The following is a 21,242-nucleotide window of genomic DNA, read 5'->3' on the forward strand; positions in this document are numbered from 1 at the left end:
CTCTCACTGCGGCCGCCCAGATACCCGTAAATATGCCACACGGCAGGGCCAGATGATTTACAGCCTGCTCCAGGCCTCTGGCTCCTTTCCTGCCTTTGTGCTCGGCTTCCTGAGCAGCCCCGTCCCAGGTCCCAGCCGCCCCCCAGCCCCGCGCGGCCCCGCGGCCACCCAGCGCTGCGGGACGGGGCCACGGCCACGCAGAACCGCCGCTGGCCTCTGTCCTCGGCCGCCGAAGAGCGGGATTATTGTCGCAAACAAAGCCCCTGGAAGCACCGGGGTTTGCTCATCCGCCGCCAGGCCAAAGCCTTCCATCAAATCTGTCAGCGGTGCTGGGAGCGCCCTGCCCAAAGCAGGCGGTGCGCCCAAACTGCCTTGGCTGGGGAAATTCTGGAGCAGCCCAGAAACCTCCCACGTGCGTGTTTCGGTCCCCCGCGAGATGGTCTTTGTTTTCTTTTTGGGGGTGGATGTTCCTCTTTGTGCAGGCTCAAAGCATCACCCCGGAGGGGTGACGGGTCGGGGGGACGAGGACGTGCTCGCCTGGCACATCCGACCGGGTCTGGCCACGCGCTGCACACGCGGCCACTGCAGCAGCACGATGCAGCAGCAGCACCGATGGCAACCCCAGGAGCTGGACACGCACACCCAGGCAGCGAATTCATGCAGAGGGCGGCTGCCTGCTGGCAGCTGCTCCACGAGCAGGAGGAGAGGCAGGAGCCATGGATCCAGCTTCGCTCCCGGCCTCATTTATCCGCCTGGAGTCGCAGGACTGGAGCTGCACTCCTTCTCCTCCTCCTCCTTCTCCTCCTCCCTTCTCCTCCTCCTCCTCGTCCGGGAGCCAGCCTGTGCCTCGTCTCCGACACCCGCAGCCATTTCAGGGCCGCGAGCAGGGAGCTGGTTACGAAACCTCCCTGGAAGTGACCTCAGTCAGTTTATCCACAATAAATCGCACGAGTAGCTCGGCGAGGCGGCACCCCGGCAGAACAGCCATTTCGAGCGGGGCCCCAGCAAAAGCCGCAGTTTCTTTGCTTGAAAACAATCGTTTAGCAGAAAAAGGGGGGGCGGGGGGGGGGATTTGGGGAGGAGGAGGAAGGAGGCAGGCAGGGAGCTGAGCCGTGGCTTTTTGCAGAGCTGCAGCCCCGCTGCTGCAGCCCCAGCCCCAGCCCCAGGGCGCTTCGGGGCTTTAAGGCCCGAACCGCAGCCGCTGCACGGCCGCAACCGGGGCTTTGCCACCGGGGACCCTGCCCCGGGAGGGACCGGGCCGGCCCCCGGGACCGGCTGAGGGGCGGGGGGGGGCGAACCGGGGCTGCGGCAAAGGGCGGGGGGGGCAGCACCGGGCTGCGGGGGGGGGCTGCAGGGACCGGGACCGGGGCCTCGGGGGGGTAAAGGGGGGCTGCAGGGAGCGGGACCGAGACCTCGGGGGTTGAAGGGGGGCTGCAGGGACGGGCACCGGGACTGCGGGGGGGTGAAGGGGGGCTGCAGGGGCGGGCACCGGGACTGCGGGGGGGTGAAGGGGGGCTGCAGGGACCGGCCCCGGGACCGCAGTGGGGAAAGGGGGGGCTACCGGGACCGGCCCCGGGACCTCGGGGGGGTGAAGGGGAGCTGCCAGAACCCGCACCGGGACCGCGGACAGCGCCTCCCCTCCGGCCCCGGCCCGGTTGAACGGGGCCCCTCCGCTCCTCCCCCGCCCCCGGCCCGCCCCCCCGGGCCGCGCCCCGTTCTCCGGCTTTTCCCCGCCCGCCGCCGCCGCCGCCGCTGCCGCCGCCGCCGCCCCGGTTCCGCAGCTCGGCTCCGCTCCTCTCCGCCATGTCCACCGAGCCGGCCCCGGCCGCCGCAGCCCCCCCGGAGCAAGCCCCCGAGCCTCCGGCGGCGACACCGGCGGCGACGACGACGACGACGACGACAACGACAACGAGCGGCGGCAGCGGGGAGCCCCCGGAGCACCGGGCGCTGGTGCTGACGGGTTTCGGTGGCTACGAGAAGGTGAAGGTGCAGGCACGGCGGGGCGGCGGCCCCCGGCCCGGGGAGGTGTCGGTGCGTGTCCGTGCCTGCGGCCTCAATTTCGCCGACCTGCTGGCCCGCCAGGGGCTCTACGACCGCCTGCCGCCGCCGCCCGTCTGCCCCGGGATGGAGTGCGCCGGTACCGTCTGCGCCCTGGGGGATGGAGTCAGCGAGCGCCAGGTGGGGAGGGGGCCCGGCTCCGGTCCTTCCCTTCCCTTCGGTCCCCCCGGGTTGTGTGCGAGGCCCGGGAAGGGGCCCGGAGCTGCGGCACCGGTGGTGGGGCTGCGGTGGGGAGGGGGGGTCAGAGGGGGGGTCTCCCATCGTCTCCTGTCTCCATTCATCGCCTCCTGTCTCCCATCATCTCGTCTCCCCTCTCCCATCGTCTCCCATCATCTGCCATCATCATCTCCCTGTCTCCCATCATCTCCCATCATCGTCTCCCGTCTCCCCTCATCATCTCCCGTCTCCCATCATCTCCCATCTCCCGGTGCCACAGCCGGGATTTGTGCCCTGGGTGCCCACGAGAAGCATCCCAGCCTTCACCGAGGGGCTCCGGTTTGGGTTTGCCGGGCTCCGGCTGCTCGCAGCGCAGAAATCCTGCCCCGAAACCCTGCCCCAGTATTTGGGGTGGTGAGAGCATCGCTGCCGGTCTGCCCTCGCGGGGCCTTGAGGCCCCTGGGAGGCGATCCTGTGCCGAAGGGGCTGAGCTCTGCACGAATAACGTCTTCTCGACGCTGAGTAGCACAAAGGGCTGAAGCATGACCGTGCTATTTCTGCACGCCTTTGCTTCCTTTCGGACTACATGGACATACAAGGAAATGGCTCCAGCTTCTGACTAGGTGTCCAGCGTGCCCTGAGGGTGCTGAGTTCGTGGTGCTAGCAGCTGGCTGCCCACGGTGCTGGGGTTTGTGGCCGGTGAGCCTCCGGCTGCTGCCTTTCTAGAAAGTCCCAGGGCAGAGCAGCTCGCCCTGGGGGTCTCAGAGCCTTGGGTCTCAGGGCTAGTGCAGTTACACCCCATCGAGATCCCTCTTGGATGCACAATTAGCAAAACAAAGTGCCTCAAAATCCCTTGTTTGTCAGGGACGATCCCCTCCTCTCCGGGAAAACATCTCGGTTTATTGCAACGTGAATGCCAAACCCACACAACGAGGAGCCTTTCTGCTCGCTCCGTGGCTCTGCCTCTTGTCTGCTCGCCGATGCGGCTCCCTGGGTCTTTGCCGGTCTCCTTCCCACTGCACACTGAGCAGATGCTTCTTGCCCGGTGGGATAAGAGCAGCTTTTGGGGAAGCTTAGGCTTGAAGCTTTACCTAAGGCTGGACATAATTTTTTTTTTTTTCCAGGGTAGATCCATTGCCCCAAGCATCATGCCTGTTGGCAGGCAGATCCTGCTGTGGGGTAGCAGAAATGGTCACAACAGTCAATACTCAGCTTGGTCCTGCTGTAGCAAGAACAAAAGTAGGATGATTTCTGCTTGTTTTAAGCTCGTTTCACACCTCCTTGCTGTCTGTTCGGTTTTAGGTTGGCGATAAGGTGATGGTCCTGGCCAGGTCCGGGCTCTGGCAAGAAGTCGTGAACGTGCCGGCCGGGCAGACGTTCCCGATGCCCGAGGGAATGAGCTTCGAGGAGGCGGCTGCTCTCCTCGTCAACTACATCACTGCCTACATGATCCTGTTCGACTTTGGGAACCTGAGACCCAACCAGAGTGTCCTCATCCACATGGCTGCAGGTCAGTTATCCTCGCCAGCCCATGCTGAGGCTCCTGGCTTCAGCGTGCGGCTTCTTCACGGGGGCATGGGTGAAGCAGCAGAGAGCGGTGCTGGACCAGCAAAGCGTCACCTGCAGTCCCATTTCCCAGTAGCCTGGGTCAATCCTCACCAGCACACACCACAAGCCTTCCTCCCATCCAGGCAGAGCCTTCCTCCTGTCCAGGCAAAGCCTTCCTCCCATGTTTGCTTCTGAGTCTTTCTCTTTGCTGGTTTTCAGGTGGCGTGGGAACTGCTGCCATCCAGCTGTGCAAGACGGTAGAAAACGTCACCATTTTCGGCACAGCATCCGCTTCCAAGCACGACACGCTCAAGGAGAGCGGGGTCGCCCACCCCATTGACTACAGGACGATGGATTATGCAGAGGAGGTCCGGAAAATCTCTCCCAAAGGTACCGTGTGGTGGAGGACTTCTCCAACAGCCCCGCGCTCCTTTCAGGCACAAAGACCTCCAGCTGCTCTCTGTTCCCTCTAGGTGTGGACATTGTCCTGGACCCCCTGGGCGGATCCGACACATCCAAAGCATTTCACCTGTTGAAGCCAATGGGCAAACTCATCACTTACGGTGAGTGTGAGCAGCGTGTCCCAGCCCCAGCTCTGGTGCGGGTGGGTACGCATCTGCTCTGCTCCGTTCCTGGGCGTGGGGCCACGAGGGAGCAGCACGGGTGCTGCCAGCTGCCTCTGTCGTAGTTCTGTGGTTTTCACAAAGGTTTTTAGGATGTTTCGCCTGGGTGAGGCACTGACCCGTGTCCCGAGGGCTGCGGACACAGGCTCCAGCTCTCTTCCCTTCCATGGTGAGATCCCTCCTCGAGTATGAGCCAGTGCCTGCAGGGGAAGCTGGAATGTCCCCACGGAGGAACCCTGGCACAGCTGCTTTGTCCAGGCTGATTAATGCTCAGCATTAATAGAGCCTTGCTTTTTTTTTTTTTTTTTTTTTTCTTCTAGAGGATGTGTGGGTGATGAGGTTTGAGGCTACTGAATACTTATCCCTCCATTCCCCAGCCCTGAAACACTGCGATTTTGTCCCTGGAGACAAAGCCCTCACACAGCCCCCAGTGGGATTCCAGACACTTGCGGCAGTGTGCTGCCTCTGTCCCGGCCCTTGCAGCGTGTGGCTTCCCTGGGGGAGCCTGGCTGTAGGAGAGGGGGAATGCTGTCCCACCAGCCTGCCTGGGACTTGTAACCCCCTCTTGCCTCTGCCAGGGCTCCAGCCTAGCTGCACTGCTGCTGCCCTCCTAAGATTTATGGTCAGAATTTTTGGGTAGACCTGCGTGGTGCCAGGAGTTGGACTCGATGATCCTTACGGGTCCCTTCCAACTCGGGGTATTCTATGATTCTATGACTTCTAGGATTTTGCAATATATGGGTGCTGATGCTCCAGATCTTGCACATCCTGAGCCCAAAGCGGGGACCTGCTTTCACTGAAATTATTGGGCAGCTCCTGATGTGATCCAGTTCCCAGCACTGCCCCCAGCACCATATCCTGTGCTCCCCTGGCTATTGCCTGAGCTGCCTCTCGCATTGCGTTGACCCCAGTTTATGCGTGGCTTGTCTTCTCTTTAGGGGTAGCAAACCTGCTCACTGGGCAGAAGAAGAACCTCATGGCCATGGCCAAAACCTGGTGGAACCAATTCAGCATCAACGCCCTGCAGCTCCTACACCAAAACAAGGCTGTGTGCGGCTACCACCTCGGCTACATGGATGAAGAATACGAGCTCATCGGAGGAGTGGTAGCCAAGCTGATTAGCCTGTACAATCAAGGCAAGATCAAGCCCAAAATAGACTCTGTATGGCCCTTTGATCAGGTGAGTCGGAGCTAATATACGGACTGACAAAAAGCCCGGGGTGGTTTCTTTCTGCACAGGGCGCTCTGCTTGTGGCTGAGCACCTTTTCCGTGGGGGCTGAGCGGTTCCAACAGCCATCTGTCCTCAGATGTTCAGCGCCCTTTTAAGACCTTAAAGTGGCTGGGCTCTTCTGCTCCAGTGCGCGGAGCTGGGCAATGCCAGACAGCGTCCCCGCGGACCAGGGCAGGTGCTCAGCTGCACTCTGCAGGCAGCAGCAGCCGTGGAGGGATGGGGTTGTGCACCGGGCTGCAAACCACCCCGCGTCTGCCCCCTGTAATTACGCCGACAGCTGGGGAGGTTGCTGCTGCCCCTCCGCAAGTGGAGGAGAGCCCTGGCAATAAAGTACAATGGCTTTTTTTTTCAGCTGCAAGGGGGCTGTGGGGGCGCAGGAGGCGCATGGCTGCTCCACGTGGGGGCTGCGGGTCTCACGGGGCTCCCCTCGTTTGCAGGTGGCAGATGCCATGAGGCAGATGCAAGAGAAGAAGAATGTTGGAAAGGTCATCCTGGTTCCCGAAGCACCCAAGGAAGAATCCAAAAAAGAGGAGAACTAAGGAGGAGAGAGATGTGTGCAGATTGTGAATTCATGGTTTAACTCCCTGCTCTCTTTGGGACCTGGAAATGGACAGATCAGTAGCTTCCTTCTTCACCAGTACAAGAACATCGTGCTTAACGTTCAGATGAGGTTTGCTTGCTCTCGTTGTGACTGACCCTTTACCAGATATGCCTCCTGCCCTAGCTCTCTGTTTTGAAGCCTGATTATTTCATACATTTCTCTAATCACTTGTTTCCATGCTGAAATCCCAAACTAATCCTATTTTTTCCCCTGGCAGCACAGTCAAAGCTTCCGGGCAGTTGGTGATTAGCAGCTGCATAGGCTGTCACTGTGAAGATGCAAAATGCTATAGCAACTGCCAAGCAGCTCCACAAAAACCCAGCCCGCGTTGAAGCATTTGCACTGTCACCTTTGAGAAGCATTTCAGTAGGAGAATGGGCAGACTGAGGATGTTTCTTAAACAGCCACAGGAAAAGCGTGGCTGCCCTAGTTTAATTCTAGCTCTGGCTACTCCTCTGTTCACACTAACCCTGCTTTCTCCCCTCTGCTGGCCTCTAACACCAGTCAGATAGTAGCAGTTGCCTTTGCCTTGTAAATAACTCTGGCGTTTTGGAGTCTATAGCATATTGCACTTAATTTGCAGTCACTTCTTTGTGCAGGCAACAAATAATCCGACGGGCTGGGCTGGTCTCTGAATACAGAGGAGAAGTTTCAGTTGGGTAACTTGATCTTGTCCATTTTCTGCTTCCAAACTGTACAGGGAGATCTAAACTGTGTCTGATTTTTTTAGAGACCATAAGGACTCAACTGTGTCTCAAATGACTGGAACAATTGATGTTGGCTCTGTGCTTTATTAATGTTGGGCTCCAAGTTGGTATTGTTAAGGCTAAACTTCACCCTCGTGTTTTGTATTTCCAAGGGCTGCAGTGTTGAATCAGACTTCAGCAAGATGGGAACAAATAAGCCCCTGTTAATGCTTGCTTTGTGCCGTGCCCTGTGCACTGGGGAGAGCTGCAGTTTGGGAAGTAACTTGCGAGAACCAAGGCTGCTGCACAGGGCTCGGCGCTGGCTCCTCGTGTGCCACATCACCCCAGGAAGCTGTCAGTGAGTTACAAGTGTAGGTGGCAAAGTGTCCGGCTCTGTCAAGCCTCTTGGCTTGGGCATCTGGAACAGTTTAAATCACGCTTTCCCTTCTCTTCTAGTGAGCTCTTAAGACATCCTCTAACCACCTCTCACCTCGTGGGTCGGTGCTGCAGTAGGGTTTGACTCCTCTTCCCCTGGAGCTGCAAGTCTCGGGACCTTTCCAGCACTGAGGCTTTAGGAACTGCCTGGGGTTTCCTCCCAGACCAGCTCTCAGCTTCTCTTCCTCTTTTCTTTCTTCGTTGTGTTTGGAAATGGAGCTGTGCAGACACCCAAGCCTAGTTCTGCGAGCACTCCGTGTCCTGGGTGGTGCCCCCGCTTCCTGCCCTGCCCAGCCCCGAGTGACCGTGGTGCTGCTTGTGCTTGCTTCAGCAGCCGGAGGCTTTGCCATGGGTTGTATTGTAGGTCCTGCAGGGCTTTAGGCTCCCTTTGGGATTTTAAAAGGTAAGCCTGAGGGCACCGAGGAGAGCTGCCTGTTGTCGGCGAGCTCAGGCTCCAAGAGCAGAGGCTGGCTGCTCCGTGTCCCGCTTATCCCGACTCCGGAGAAGGAAGGAGCTGCATGGGCAAAGGGACCCACTTGGGAAGCCCCTCGGCTGCTGGAGAGCAAACACTGGCAGGGAGCGAGGGGTCCTGGGCAGGTTCAGTGTAGGGCTTCTTCCTCTGCCTGCTCTTCCTCCCCTCCAGTGCTCCTCGCTGTCTGTGCAGCTTGTTTTCAGGTGCTTGGGCTCCGTCCCTTGGTCCGGTGCATATGAAAAATGCGTAGGCAGAGACCCCAGGGGACTTGTTTTGGCTAGCTTTAAGACAACCCCGTTCCCTATGGCCTTGGGGAAGGGCTGGAGCCCAGGCACAGGCGCTTGTTCCACCTCTTGCAGGTGATAAGCGAACTCCACAGGCATGGTGGCATGAAGTTCAGAAGCACAACTTGTAACCTTTCTGAATCCAAAATCTTGCTGCTTCTCCTTTCAACCTGCCCCTCTCATGCTAATTTAGATCCGATCCGACAGTGTCTAATGCTGCTTTACCAGGTCTGCCAACACAACGGCTGGCTAAATTGCTGCAGTGGGAAGTCTGGACCTGTTCCTCCGTGAAACCTGACTTCACCTTGGTGAGAGCAGCGTGTTCGAAGGGCACACAACGCTGCAAATCTGCAGGTCCTGCGCGGTTGTAAAGGGGAAAGCTGTCAAAGTGTGGCTTACTGTAACGTCCTCTCCTTGCTTTACTTTCAGCCAAGAGCGTGCTCAGTGCCTTACTTGGATGGCCTTGGATTAAGGCAACACAGCAAGGGTTTCACGGTCCGCTCCCTCTCGATAGAATGTGGAGGAGGCGAGTGGGAGTTTTGCAGCTTGCTGTAGGGCTGCTCTGCCTCGCTGCCTTGTGATACACCACGGAGCAGAATCTCGGTGCCTTCTTCTGCATGCCCGTAAGGACTGGGAAGTCACCGGAGCCTTTTCTCTTCTGGCCTTTCAAAGTATTGCCAAAAAAAAAAACCACACCCTGATTCTGATCCTCGCTAGCTCTGTTTCGTGTTGTAGCGTGACTTAGTGTGAACGCGACGCTCCCTTTGCCCGTCTCACGGGCTGTGCAGGGCTCTCCTGGACGCCTGTGCTCCTGCAGCCAAAATTGCTGCTCTAAAGCAGCCTTAGAGGTCTCCCCCGGGGTGGCCGTTTGGCTCAGAGCCGGGTCCTGGAGTGAGGCTTTATCAGCTGGCACTGCCTTGGCCTCCTGCAAACAATCAGGGCTCCTCGTGCTCATGAGGGAGCTGCTAATGTATTTTCTACCTGCGAATTCCTGAAGCTCTTATCAGGGTGTGAGCGCTAAGCAATTGCTATGGCCTTCTGGTAGAGTTTAGCACCGTTTTGTGTCCCTCAGTAGCAACAATGTTTTCTACAGAAAGACCAAGATTAAATGTAACCTTGCTCTTCACTGCCTCACTGATTAATGCTCTGTTTTTTTTGTTCGTTTGTTTTTCAGTAGTAGTCTTTATTTTTACTTTTTTTTTTTTTTTTTTTAATGGATAAGCATTTTATGGGCCAATAACCTGTGTAAAACAACTTCAAGTGTCTTAATGCATTAAAGTTAACCAGCAGGTTTGTATACTAAGGACCAAAGCAAAACAAAACAAACAAAAACCCAGGCTGAAAAATCGTTCCACTGAATGTCGCTTAACTGTTTAGGGCAAAAAAAAAAAAAGAAGTCGTACTATCAAGGAAATTGGAGTTTACTGTGCTTAGATTGTGTGTGCCGTTCCTGCAATCAGAAGTGCAATTCCGTGTTTATTTACTGCTTGTCTGACCCAAAGGTTGTGCCATGAGGAGAGGAGTCCAGGCAAAAAAATGTGAGTAATGAGGACTTAAGTGTAGGACAGGCTCCCCTGGCCCTGGCAGGGATGCCTGTCCACGTGCCACTCCAATGTCCTTGCTGTAGTCGCCTTCCCAGACTGATACTTTTGGTCTTGGGGGGAAAAAAATGCAACTCCTTTGCTATCACCAGGCAGCTTCTGTCACATTTCTGACTTTCAGTTTCTCTCAAGCTCTTGTTGCATGTGAAGGGTGGAAGAAGGAGAGCAGCCTCAGCTTGCACGGAGGAGCGTGACCCCTGCTAAATGCTTTGGGAGGGGGGGGTGAGGAGCTTAGCGGTATATTTTCATTTTGGCCACCTGTATTAAACTAAAAGTGAGTGACTAGTGGCAAGAAAGAGGCATTGTGAGCCTCAGGCTTTAATCAGTGCAGGATGCTGGCCACTCTCAGCTGCTATCATAGGTGTAAAACCACTGTTGCCTAATGAAGTCTCTGGTGTGTGAAGCCCTGGTGATGGCAAAGCATGGCTGGCAAGTAGTACATGAGCGTGATGTGAAACGCATTAGACTCTGAGCCTCTTACAACATATGGTCTGGTCTGTACTGTCTGAGTTGTGTTGACTTGCAGATATGTGATATGAGTGATGCTCACCCTACAGACACTTGGAAAAATCTTTGTTTAAAAAAATATATTCCGCTTTGTGCGTGTAACCAAGTTGGACAGAAAGCAAGTGTGCCAATGCTGTTTACATGACTATAATGTGTAATGCTCCTCTGTCTAATGTTACCATATGCCTTATGTGTTTCAAATGTTAATTAAAAGCATAACAAAACTCTCAGTGGCATGCTGCTCAGTCTTCTGCCAGAACGATCCCTCTGTCCTCAGCTCAGCCTCTGGAGCCCTCGCATTACTCCTGCGTGCACTGAGTGGGTGGGTGCATTCAGCGTACAGATCCCAACAGCTCTTCCAGGGTGAGAGGCTGCCTCTGCTCTCAAGGACAACTGTTAATCACGGCCTCAAGTGTTGCATCACTCCTGTAACACCCTGTTCTGGAGGGCAGCTATGGTGTTTGCCTTTGCAAAGTCCCTAGCTGATCTCTGCATTTTAGTCTGCGTCGGGGCGTCTCTGGAACCAGCTGAGATTAAAATGGGCTCTCAGGGTGACAGTAAGACAAGGTGTGAACAACCACTACTGAAAATGTGGGAATAAATCTTGTTTATTTGTGTTTCTCCACCTGGAGGCTGTCCATGCCTGTATATTCTCAGGGGAAGCAGCTGTCCGAGGGGCTGAAACCCTTTAGTACCCCCTCCAAGAGAGCATAAGGCTTCCTGCTGTCCCCAGAGCAGGTGCTGGGGAGGGGCTGTAGCTCAGAGCTGTCTGCTCGAGGGCTGAAATGTCTACATTAACATCCAAAATTAACGATAGCGCAGCTCTGGCACAGGCTCAGGAGGTGGCTGACTTGGAGCCTGCCTGCAGTGGCAAGAGGGGGAACAGACCCACAGAAGGTGGGGCTGGACTACAAGCAGGCTCCTGCCCAGGCTTGGTTTATTGGCACCCTGTCAAAAGCTGCGCTGGGGCTCAGCCTGGATCTGGTGTTGGAACAAGCTGGTAGTTAACTGGCTGGTGCAGATAAGCAGCCAGCAGGAGCTGGAGTTTTGGGGAAGCTCAGGCTCTGGGGGATGGAAGGGCTGCTGTCACTAACGTGCAGGTTTCTGGCTGCCTCCGGGGATGCAATGAGCTCCTTGGACAAGCACCTGCTTTTTCCTGAGCCGTGTTGAGCTGCAGTTTTTGTCAACTGGGACGGAAGGTGAAGCGAAGGCACGGGATGCAGCCGCTCAGGCGGGGAGTCTCAGTCGATGCCCAATTTCTTCAAAACTGTGCAAACCTTGTGGAGATACTGGGCATCTGGATAGCTGTTCCTGCGGGGCAGAGAGGGAAGTGGTGTAAATCCTGCTGATGGTGCTAAAACCGCCGAGGGCAGCAGCAGTTTATTTTTGCCCCATCCTCTCAACAGGGGGGTGAGGGTGGAAATCCTGCTCCCTGGGAGCTGCAAGGAGCTGCCCGTTGCTGCTGCCTGTAGTCACGGCTCGCACGCAGAGCTGGCCGCAGAGAGCTGCCAGGGCAAAAGTCAAGAAAGTCCTAAGTGAACCAGAAATCTTGGCCATGGGGGGTTTACGGGTGTGGGGTGGGTAAGGGCTATGTCCCAGCTGGAGGGTGCCAGGGCTGGTCTGCCACACCTGTGAGAGGGAGGCACCAACTCTGGCGCTGTGGGAGCCTGGAGGAGCACCCAGTTCCAAGGGTTGGTCAGCTGGGGCCCGTGTTTCTCCTCCTCTGCTTGCTAAGGAAAACCTGGGGGCTTGGGATGACCGTGGTCATACCTGGCTTTGCCTCCATGCCAGGAGGTTTTGTGAGGGATAAGGCCCCATGTCACTCTGTCTTCTCCGTTGCAGGACTTTATCTGGAACGTCAGCCCTTGCTCAAATGCTTTCTTCAGCAGCACTGCTGTCTTCTGCCCTTCCCTGTTGTCAGGAAGGAAGGCGAAGAAACATCCCCCTTTGTAAGGCTGTCCTGGATGGGGGTGACCAACCTTAGAACAAGAAGGAAATATTGTAAACAACCGCCTGAACGCTGAACCTCAGGTCTGGCTTCTGAGATTCTGGCCAGCTTGAAAACACACTCCTCAGAGCTCACACGCTCTTCCGAAGCAGCAAGCAGCTCCCAAACCTCGCATGATATTTTGCCTTTCTCGGGGCAATACCTCTGCTGCTTTGCACGTGGGGCATGGAGATGGAGCTGCCCCCCCTCCTCCTCCTCCTCGCACCCCCCCAGCCACGCTCACAGCACTCAGTGCACGGCCTGCAGCAGGCCGGGCAGGCCCTTGTGGTGGGCTACCTACCCCTTGCACGCCGTCGGGGATGGTGTAGGTAAGCTGGAGCGTCAGGTCCCGGTAGTAGCCAGGCAAGCTCTGAGACAAGGAGGAGATCTTGAATGTCCCTGGGACTTTGCAGCTCCGGGGAACCGAGGAGGAGCCACAGCAAGCTGGCTGCTCTGCTGCAAAACACGTCCTGCACAAGGTGTGACCACAGGGGGCCTGGCAGGTCACACGTGAGTCCTGGCAAGCATCGCACCAGCCCAGGGGGGTCTTGCTGCTTTCTTGGCCAGGGCTGGGGCCTCTTTTCTGCAGTGTTGAGGGCTCAGGCTCCTCCTGCGTGCTGTTCCTGCTCAAACTGCTCCTTTCCTGGCCCCTTGAGTCCGCCATGGGTGACTGTTCGGCCGCAGCCTGGGGCGGTTCAGGAGCCGCAGCCCCATAGGGCCAGGCGGGCGGGGAGCGAGGTGCACCTTCAGCTGTGGGAACTGGTGACCGCGGCTGTCCCCCGGCGTCACCGGGACCTCCTCTGCTCCTGTCTCTCGCAAACTGGAATTTGTCTGGCAAGACCTGCTTTAGCCGTGCCATGTCAGGTTCCCCCGGTGACAGTTTGGCCTTCGGCTGTTCCTGGGGCTCCCTCGGAGCACCAGGACTTGGGTTGTCCGCTACGGGAGGGCTGAGAAGGCCGCTTCCTCCTTGCACAGCCCCAGGATCAACGTGGTCATTGCCCTCCTCCTGTCCCACCGCTTGCGGGAACCTCCAAGGACTCGGGGACCTCTTTTCCTCAGCCTCTGGCAGCTTGAAAGCCCTGACCACCTCCGAGTGCTCTCCTTTATCTCTAATGTCCAGGTGCTGCAGGCCCATCTGCAGGGACTCCAGGCTGTTGGGAAGGGCTGCCCCCAGCACGGCGTCCTGGCTTCTGCTCGGCTGGACAGCACTTTGGTGCCCCGGGCTCGAAGCTCTCCCTGCTCCCGGAGACAAGGATGAAGACTTCAGAGCACGGAGCCTCCTGGAAGAAAACACCTGGAAGGCCTCAGTCACTCCTGGCAGCATCTCCTTGGGGCAGGCGAGACAGAGCTTGTACTTGTCTTTGTTGAGCCCAACCTGCAGGGAACTTCCCCGCAAGAGGCTGCACAGCTCACTCAGGGCATCGTCATCCGGCCCTTCGACAGCAAGCTCTGAGTAGCTCATGCTCTGACACACGAGGTCAGGACACCTCTGTACGAGAGTTTCCACCTTCCATTTCACCTGGAGAAGCTTGGTCCTGTCCTCTGCCTGCAACGTCAGCACCGTGCAGTCCCCGGTGGAGCGTTCTGAGATCTGCACACCTGCACTCCTGCACAATTCCTCGATGGCAGAGCGGTAAACGTCCTTCAGGTAAGACCACTGCAGAGAGTCCAGGCTCATTTCTTCACTCACCCTATTGCCTCCACTGCCTGCCCTGACAGTGTCTTGGGGCTTGTTGCTTTCCTTTGACTTTGGCAGCGAGAAGCTGTTGGAGCGTCGCAGCACAGGTTTGGATTCAGAGGGTTTGGAGTCGAAAGCAGAAGAGTTCCTTGTCGTGTCAAAGAGGCTCAGAGACCGAAAGGTACTAGAGGTGTCAGCAAGGGAATAGTGCTTGGTGGGATCTGAGCCTTTGGAGTCCCCGGGGTGCTGCAAAGCGCTGTTTTCTTTGCCCACAAAGGCAGACAGACTCTTGTGTCTTGCAAGCCTGGCACCTCCTTTCACAGGGTCCTGTTCTTTGGGGTCATTCTGCTGAGACTCTGCTGCTGACCCCAAAACCTCATCCGGTGCAGAGACACGAGGCTGGTACTGCTGGGTTGGTGCTTTGGGGTCACCGGGACCCAGAGCGTGTGTCTCTGATGAGTTCTTCTCAGAAAGCTGCGCCTGCCCCACTGGAGGAGAGTCACGGTTCGGCAAGAGGCCCTGGCCAGCCTGCGACTTGCCAGTTTTCAGAGCGCTGAAGTTGGCAGCTAGCTTGTGCTCAGCTTTCCCTTCTGGCCTGCCTGGGCTCAGCTTTGGAGACGAGGTGTCCACAGGAGCTTTGGGCTTGTGCACTGCAGCCTCTGTGGCACGGGAGATGGCTGGCCGGGAGAGCTGGGAGCTGCTGAGCATGACAACCGTCTGTGGGGTGCTTCTGGTGCTGAAATGCTGGATGTACTGCTTGGCCTGCGAGACATCGACAAGGCTTCCAATAAGGTAAAGCTGCTTCCCATCCTCGTGGCAGAGCAACTGGGGGTACAGCTCCTGCAGCTCACGTGTCAGAGCCCCAAGTGTCTGGCTGTCCATATCCAGTCCCCGCTTCGAGATCTTCTCCTTACGCAGGCTCACTTCCAGTTGCTGGTAGAGCTGCTGCAGGGCCAGGCGGGCCTGTCGCAAGGCGTCCATGCCCCCAGACATCCCCGGGGACGGCTGGAGGTACAGTATGGTGATATCATCGCTGCTAATGTCCACCACATCCACGCAACACTGCCGCAGCATACCTTGGTACTCGGCAGCACAGAACCTCTGCATGTACAAATAAATGTCCGAGTCCATCGCGAGGGAAAAGTCCTCCAGCTGTTCCACAGCTTCCCCATCCACTGGGCCTCGAGGTGACGGGCCTCCAGCTGCCTCTTCACTCACGTGGTCCCAGCGTGACAGCTTTGCTGTCTTCAGTGCTGACTCAGTGGAGGGAGGCACTTGCTGGTGATCGTGTATTCTGGTGTCTTTGGGCACATGGCTGGATCCTGGAGGCAGGGTCGCTCCAGCTGCTTGGCTCTTGAGGTTCAGGCTGCCCAGCAGGTCTGTGCTGAAGGCCTGAACCTCAGTGAATGGTCCCTTGACTCTGCAATGCGTGTTCTTGTAGTCGAAGTCGAGCTGCACGCTGCTGTGGCCTTTCTGCAAGTTCTTCAGGAGGGTTTTGCCAGTGGGGAGCTTGCCGTAGTCAACCACCATGCAAGCGCATACAAAGATCTGCAGGTAGACAGCAAGGGAGTAAGAAAGGAAGGACCAAAAATAAGCCCTATCCAAGGCACGGGGGAAGGCAAATGCACCTGGCTCTTGCCACAGTCCCTGCATCTGCCACCTCTCTCTCTCAGCATCCTGCTTTCAGGCTCAGTGGGAGCACAACACAGGCAGAACCGAAGGCTTTGTGCAAACAAGGAATGCAAAGGGCAAAGCGCAGATACGCAGCCCCATTTCTACACACTGGCAACTCTGCAAACAGCCCAAGACCAAGAAATCCACTCTCCCTTCTGCACCTGAAATACCTTTTCCCCCTCGCTCTCCCAGTGCTCCAGCTGTAGTGCTTCTGACACCACAGGTTTGTGGAAAGGTCTCCAACGCCAGGCTAACTGCCATGCCCTCATTTTCATCACTCAGACGTGAAGATATCACATCGGGAGGAAGACACATGAAATTTCCAGTGCCTCCTAGACACCAGCATGTCTGTCTCCTAATCTGTCCTGAGAGGGAGAGGAAAAATACTTCGTGCGTGTCCAGCTAATGACACAGTGTCCAGCTAATGGTAGAGCCACAGCATTAACAGAATCCCCTGTGGGCCACCAGATGGGCTGGGGAAAAGCACCCCTCCCCTCCAGTCTAATTATTCTTCCTTGCTTTGACAGGCACAAATACCAAATGACCAAGTGCAAAGCCTGCTTGGCTGTCCCCGTGTTATCAGCGTGAAAAAAAAGAAAGAATCCTCATTTGAATATGAATAAAAATGAAATCCAATTAAGATTAAAGGAGGGTGCAAGCTCTCCCTTCCAGGCACTGAAGCCTGTCTGGGAGCCAGCTGGGGCTGTCGCAGAGCCCCTGCGGGCAGGAGCCGCCTGCCCCTCGCTACCTCGTCGGGGCTCAGCTCCACCACGTGCGCCGTCACTTCCAGGGGATATTTCTTGCCCCCGATCGACAGGACGTGATTCTTCGCCTTCAGGATCCTCTGGGCCACTGCGGGGGGAAAAAAAGAACAGGCATCGGTGTCGCTCTTGGCCTTGCGTCGGGCAGCGGAGGTCCCGTATGGCCGGGACAAGGCAAGGGGAGGCCAGGGCGAGGTGTTTGGGTGCGGGCAGAGCCCCGGACCCCCGGGACCCCCCTCCGTTACCTGCCAGCGCCTCGAAGGTGATGAGGGCGCACGCCCGCGCTCCCGGCAGCACCCGGACGTCGGCGATCTCCCCGCCGCCGTTGCGGGAGCGCAGGAAGTGGATGGTGAGCTTGTCGGCCACCCTGTCGGGGGGCAGGTCGGTGGGGATGCCCCGCACCTGCACCGTGTGGCCTGCCATGCCCGCGGCGAGACGGCACCGGGCACGGCCGGGCCGCGAGCGGTGCCCGGGAGCCGCGGCCCCAGCAGCGGCCTACCCCGCGGGGACGGGACCGGGCCTGCCCGGGGCCTCTCCCCCGGGGCCTCTCCCTCGGGGCCTCTCCCCCGGGGCCTCCCCTCTCCCCCCGGGCCCGTTCCGCCGCTGCTCGAGGCCCCGGGGCCGGCCCCGCCCGCTCCCTCCCTCCCGACCCCCGCCGCCGCCGCCGCCGCCGCCGGGCCCGGTGCAGCCTCCCCAGCGCCGCGCGGCCCCGCGGCCCGGCCCCGGTAACCTGCGGCCCGGCTCGGGGCCCTCGGCAGCCACCGGGAAACGAAAGCGAAAGCGGGGCCGCCCCGCCTCGGCCGGCACCGCCCCCGGGGACACCGAGCCCGGGGCCTGCACCGGGCGGCCTTGGCTCGGGGCTGCGGAACGGAACGGCCCCGGCCCGCTGCCCCCGCGGCCCTTCCAACACCCCCATCCCCGTCCCCATCGCCATCCCCACCCCGTCCCTGTCCCCATCCCCGTCCCTGTCCCCATCCCCATCCTCACCTCATCCCTCTCCTCATCCCCATCCCCATCCCCGTCCCTGTCCCCATCCCCATCCCCGTCCCCATCCTCACCTCATCCCTCTCCCCATCCCCGTCCCCGTCCCTGTCCCCATCCTCACCTCATCCCCGTCCTCATCCCCGTCCCCATCCCCGTCCCCATCCCCATCCCCGTCCCCATCCCCGTCCCCATCCCCATCCCCGTCCCCATCCCCGTCCCCGTCCCCGTCCCCGTCGCCGTCCCCATCCCCAGCACGACAGACACGGAGCTCCCTGCAGGGTCTGGAATTTAATTCACACGTTTCACGCCCCGGCTGGTGCTGAGGGGTAGCCCAGCTACTCGCTGAACACAGCCACGGCCCGGCGCCCCGCCGGCACGTAGCCCAGGGCGTCCACCTCTCCCCCGCCACGGCTCTCCTTCTGGAAGTGGATCTCCAGAGCATCCCTCATGGGCTCCTCGGCCAGCACGTCGGGGATCCCCGAGAGCAGGACGGTCCTGGCGCAGCGGGAGGGCTGCAGCTGCGGAGAGCACAAGGGTGGGCTGCAGCAGCCCCGTGCTGCGAGGCCCGGAGGGGAGGCAGAACCCTAAAGGGGGCAAACCCTAAAAAAAACGCACCCCCTCGGCCTGCACGGCGCTGCGGGGGGCAGAGCTCCACGAGCCCCCACCCGGTGCTGGCTCGCCCCGAGCCTGCAGGTGCTGCTTCGCAGCAGGGTGCATGATCTTACCTGGAGGTTAGTGACCTCTCCTCTCATGTAGGGCGATATTTTGAGCTTGTATTTTGTTTTCCCGATAGGCACCTGGACCTGTCCTCTAGCGATTAGCTGCTCAGCCACTGCAGACGGAGAGAAAAGCCCTGAGCTCCCAACTCCCCCGCTGAACTCTTGGTTACATTCCTAGCACGGGCACCAAGACTGGCACTGCCCAGCTCCAACTCTCCCATCCCCGTTCCCCGGAGTCTCTGCTCCATCTGCTCTCAGGAGACAACCAGTGCCCCCCGGAGCTGGCTGGATCGCTCCCCTCTTGCTGGCAGGCTGAGCTCCGAGTTCCCCACACACCTCCATCGTGCACGAAGGTCAGCACCACCTGGCCACAGTCGTCCAGGAACTCCCTGCTCTCCACCTCGCTGCCCCCATTTTTCGTTTTGCTGAAGAAGAGCTCCAGCTTGTCCAGTAGGATCTCCTCGGGGATGCCCCGGCCGGGCAGACCGGACACCAGGATGCTCCTGCTGCTCTGAGCGAGCCCGATCTGTGGGCAGCACGGGCCGGTCAGTGCCCCAGCAGGGCCGAGCTCAGGGAGCGGTAACAAAGCTGCAGCACCGATGTGCCAGGCTGAGCTGGTACCGGTGACCCAGCCCAGGAATTGGCGGAGCAGGACACGGCTGCAGGCCCTCGGGACGTACCTCCAGGGCGGACGGCAGCAGCACGTCCACCGGACTCGCCTGCACTCGCATTTGGCAGCGGTCAAGCTCCTCCAGGCTCTCCCCGTGGCTCAGCTCCACCGTGTGCTCCTTCACCTCAATCACCCTCTGGGCCACTGCGAAAAGGGAAAGCCCTCAGCCTGGTGGCTCAGCAGGACGGGACACGGAGCAGGAAATGCCTTGGGAAAAAGGCATGGCTTTGCAGGGTGCTGGCTTTGCCAGGACGGGCACTGCTTGTGAGAGTCGTGGCCATGGCACTCCTGCCAGTGAGGGGATGCAGGGCAGGCCTCGAGGGCCCGGACGCCTGCCCGTGGCAGCGCTCTTCTCGCCCTTACCCTCTGCCTTCTCAAAGGTGATGAGAGCTGAGCCGCCCTGCAGAGGGTAGCGGATCAGCGGGGTGAGCATCAGCTTGTTCACGTCCTCCTTGTCTGTCGCACGTCCCTTAAACACCAGGTTCCTCTCTGGCAGGGCAGGCAACATCTAGGTTAGAGCACACAGCAGCTGGAGGAGACTGCGCCCCGCACGGGGCCTGGCCCAGTCCACGGATGAGAAGCAAGCTGGGGGCTCAAAACAACCAGCTGGCGAGCCTCAGCAGGGTCTCTCCTGTGGTCCAGCTGTGCCCAGAGTCCCAAAGCCACCACTTGTGGCACTGGCAGAGGAGTGCCCTGCGAGCACCATCACGCACCGCCCAGCTGCGTTTACCAGCGGCCCCTCCAGCCTGGCTCGCACCCCTCGCCAGCGCACACCGTGCCCACACGCACTCCGTTACCATTATCGGATCCTCCCAGCTCTTCTTCCTCGTTTCTTCCAGTTTCTTTTCCAACATCTCCTTCTCCTGCTTCAGCCCGCTCCTCTCCTCCTCCGCTAAAAAGATTTGGGACTGGAAGGAAAGGAACAGGGAGCAGTAAGGGAACCGCCGCGAAGCGCAGCGCTACGCTGCTCCCTCACCCAAGCACTCGGACTCGGCTCCAACCACACCACTTTTCTTCCCGACTCCCTGCAGCCCTGCCACGGCTCCCGGCTTTCCGCTGCGGCCCGTCCTCCCGCCACCACAGCACGAGCTCGTTTCCCAGCACAGGCCCCGCGTGCTGCTCCGCGAACCCCCCGCTGCGTCCCAGTCCCCGCAGAGCAGCGAGCTGAGCGGCGCAGCCCGGCCGCCCGCTGCCGCCTTCCCGAGCCCAAGGCGATTCCTCCGACCGCCCACCTGGAGGCTTTGGATCAGATCGTCTAGGGGATTGTGCTGCTGGAGGTTTTCCTGGATAAGCTCTCTCTTGTTCTTCACCTGTTGTATCCTTTGCTCTACGTCTTCTTTTTCCCTTTGTAGCGTCGCGTTGTCTTGCTCCAGAGCGCCACAAAGCTCCTGTGTGAGAGGACCATCAGACACGGGCACCCTGCGGACCCCGTGCCATCCCCACCGCGTGTCCAACCCCAAGCACAGCCCCGGAGCCCGGTCCAGGCGCTCTCATCCGTGCGAACACCCCCTCTCCGCCGCTCCTGCCTCGTGCGGAGCGGTTTGACAGATGACACTCCTTGGAAAAATAAACTCAAGAAATCTGCTGGCGTCTCGACGCGGGGAGCTTGCAAGGAGACGGGAGAACGTGGGAAAAGCCGCCAGCAAAAAGCCGCGAGGCGTCCCCAAGGGCCTGGGGCAGGTTGGGGGGCAACAAGCTCCGAGGAGCTGCGGCTCCAGCCCGGGGAGGCCGGGGGGGTTTCTGGGCTGGCTGCGGCGGAGGTCTGGATCCAGACCCGACCCGATCCATCCCTCGGGGACCGGTCCGTGAGCCGGGCCGCACCTTGTAGCGCTCGATCTCCTGCCGGACCTGCTCGGGGGTCGTCTCCAGGCCGCCGTCCTGCAGGCCCTGGGGGCTGTCCAGCCGCACGAAGGAGCTCTGGAGGACGAAGCGGGGGGGTCAGAACCGCGGTCCCCGAGCCTCCCCGAGCCCCCGGCCCTTCCTCTCCCCTCCCACCGCCCGGTACCGGGGGCTCGGCCCGGTCGGGAGCCCCGCACGGAGCCGTCACCTCCTCCGAGTCCATGGCAGGACCCACCGGCACCCCGGGAGCCCGCCCCCGCCGCTCCGCCCGCCCCCGCCGCTTTCGCTTTCGTTTCCGCAGCCCGGCTCCGCCCCCGGTGCTCGGCGGAGCTTCCCCCCGCCCCCCCCCCCCCCGCCCCCCGGCGGGGCTGTCCCGGTGAGCCGGCACCCGGCGGAACGTCCGTGCCCGGGTCCGGGTGGGTGTCCGGACGTGGGGATGCCACCGCGTGGCCGGTAGCGCGCAGAGGGGGCCAGAAAATGGAGCGGCCTCGTGTCCAGGCGCTCAATTCTCAGCCAGGGAACCACAGACAAAAGAAGGCAGCTGGAATTAAACCACTCCTCTCCCCTCTCCCACCTGCGAAGAGAGAATCCAAGCTCTCAGGGCCTAGCTGAGTTTTGGGGGGTGAGACATTTCAATAGTGGCAGGAACAGAACATAAATCCTGCTTCAAGAACAGAAAAGAGGGGAAAAGGTTGTTTCGTACTGAGAACACCCCTACTTCAGATCC

The 21,242-nt window shown here is 59.4% G+C and overlaps 3 protein-coding genes across 5 annotated transcripts; 1 reads left to right on the forward strand and 2 right to left on the reverse strand.

Annotated features, from left to right (window-relative positions):
- Positions 1-1,728: 1,728 nt before the first annotated feature.
- Positions 1,729-10,433, forward strand: VAT1 (vesicle amine transport 1). The gene is made up of 6 exons (XM_013200904.3): positions 1,729-2,178; positions 3,517-3,724; positions 3,982-4,152; positions 4,236-4,325; positions 5,324-5,565; positions 6,055-10,433. The coding sequence occupies exons 1-6, from the start codon at positions 1,804-1,806 to the stop codon at positions 6,154-6,156; spliced, it is 1,188 nt and encodes a 395-aa protein (XP_013056358.3). The 5' UTR covers positions 1,729-1,803; the 3' UTR covers positions 6,157-10,433.
- Positions 9,278-16,953, reverse strand: LOC106048794 (uncharacterized). 2 transcript variants are annotated; one of them, XM_013200902.3, is made up of 5 exons: positions 16,549-16,953; positions 16,291-16,394; positions 12,492-15,416; positions 11,974-12,182; positions 9,278-11,514 (listed from the first exon to the last, which is right to left on the reverse strand). In XM_013200902.3, exons 1-5 carry the CDS (start codon positions 16,724-16,726, stop codon positions 11,445-11,447), a joined length of 3,486 nt encoding a protein of 1,161 aa, XP_013056356.3. In that variant the 5' UTR covers positions 16,727-16,953; the 3' UTR covers positions 9,278-11,444. The 2 variants fall into 2 exon arrangements, with proteins under 2 accessions (XP_013056356.3, XP_047907794.2); XM_048051837.2 differs by lacking the exon at positions 16,549-16,953 and adding an exon at positions 15,713-15,907.
- Positions 16,954-17,556: 603 nt separating this feature from the next.
- On the reverse strand, positions 17,557-20,839 carry IFI35 (interferon induced protein 35). 2 transcript variants are annotated; one of them, XM_048051841.2, is made up of 9 exons: positions 20,724-20,839; positions 20,498-20,593; positions 19,909-20,064; positions 19,474-19,584; positions 19,040-19,184; positions 18,687-18,820; positions 18,343-18,532; positions 18,013-18,119; positions 17,557-17,805 (listed from the first exon to the last, which is right to left on the reverse strand). In XM_048051841.2, exons 1-9 carry the CDS (start codon positions 20,736-20,738, stop codon positions 17,623-17,625), a joined length of 1,137 nt encoding a protein of 378 aa, XP_047907798.2. In that variant the 5' UTR covers positions 20,739-20,839; the 3' UTR covers positions 17,557-17,622. The 2 variants fall into 2 exon arrangements, with proteins under 2 accessions (XP_047907798.2, XP_047907797.2); XM_048051840.2 differs by having other exon boundaries at positions 20,682-20,823.
- Between the last annotated feature and the right edge of the window lie 403 nt (positions 20,840-21,242).

The sequence above is a fragment of the Anser cygnoides genome, chromosome 22 (assembly GCF_040182565.1).
Source record: "Anser cygnoides isolate HZ-2024a breed goose chromosome 22, Taihu_goose_T2T_genome, whole genome shotgun sequence".
NCBI classification, from domain to species: Eukaryota; Metazoa; Chordata; class Aves; order Anseriformes; family Anatidae; genus Anser; species Anser cygnoides.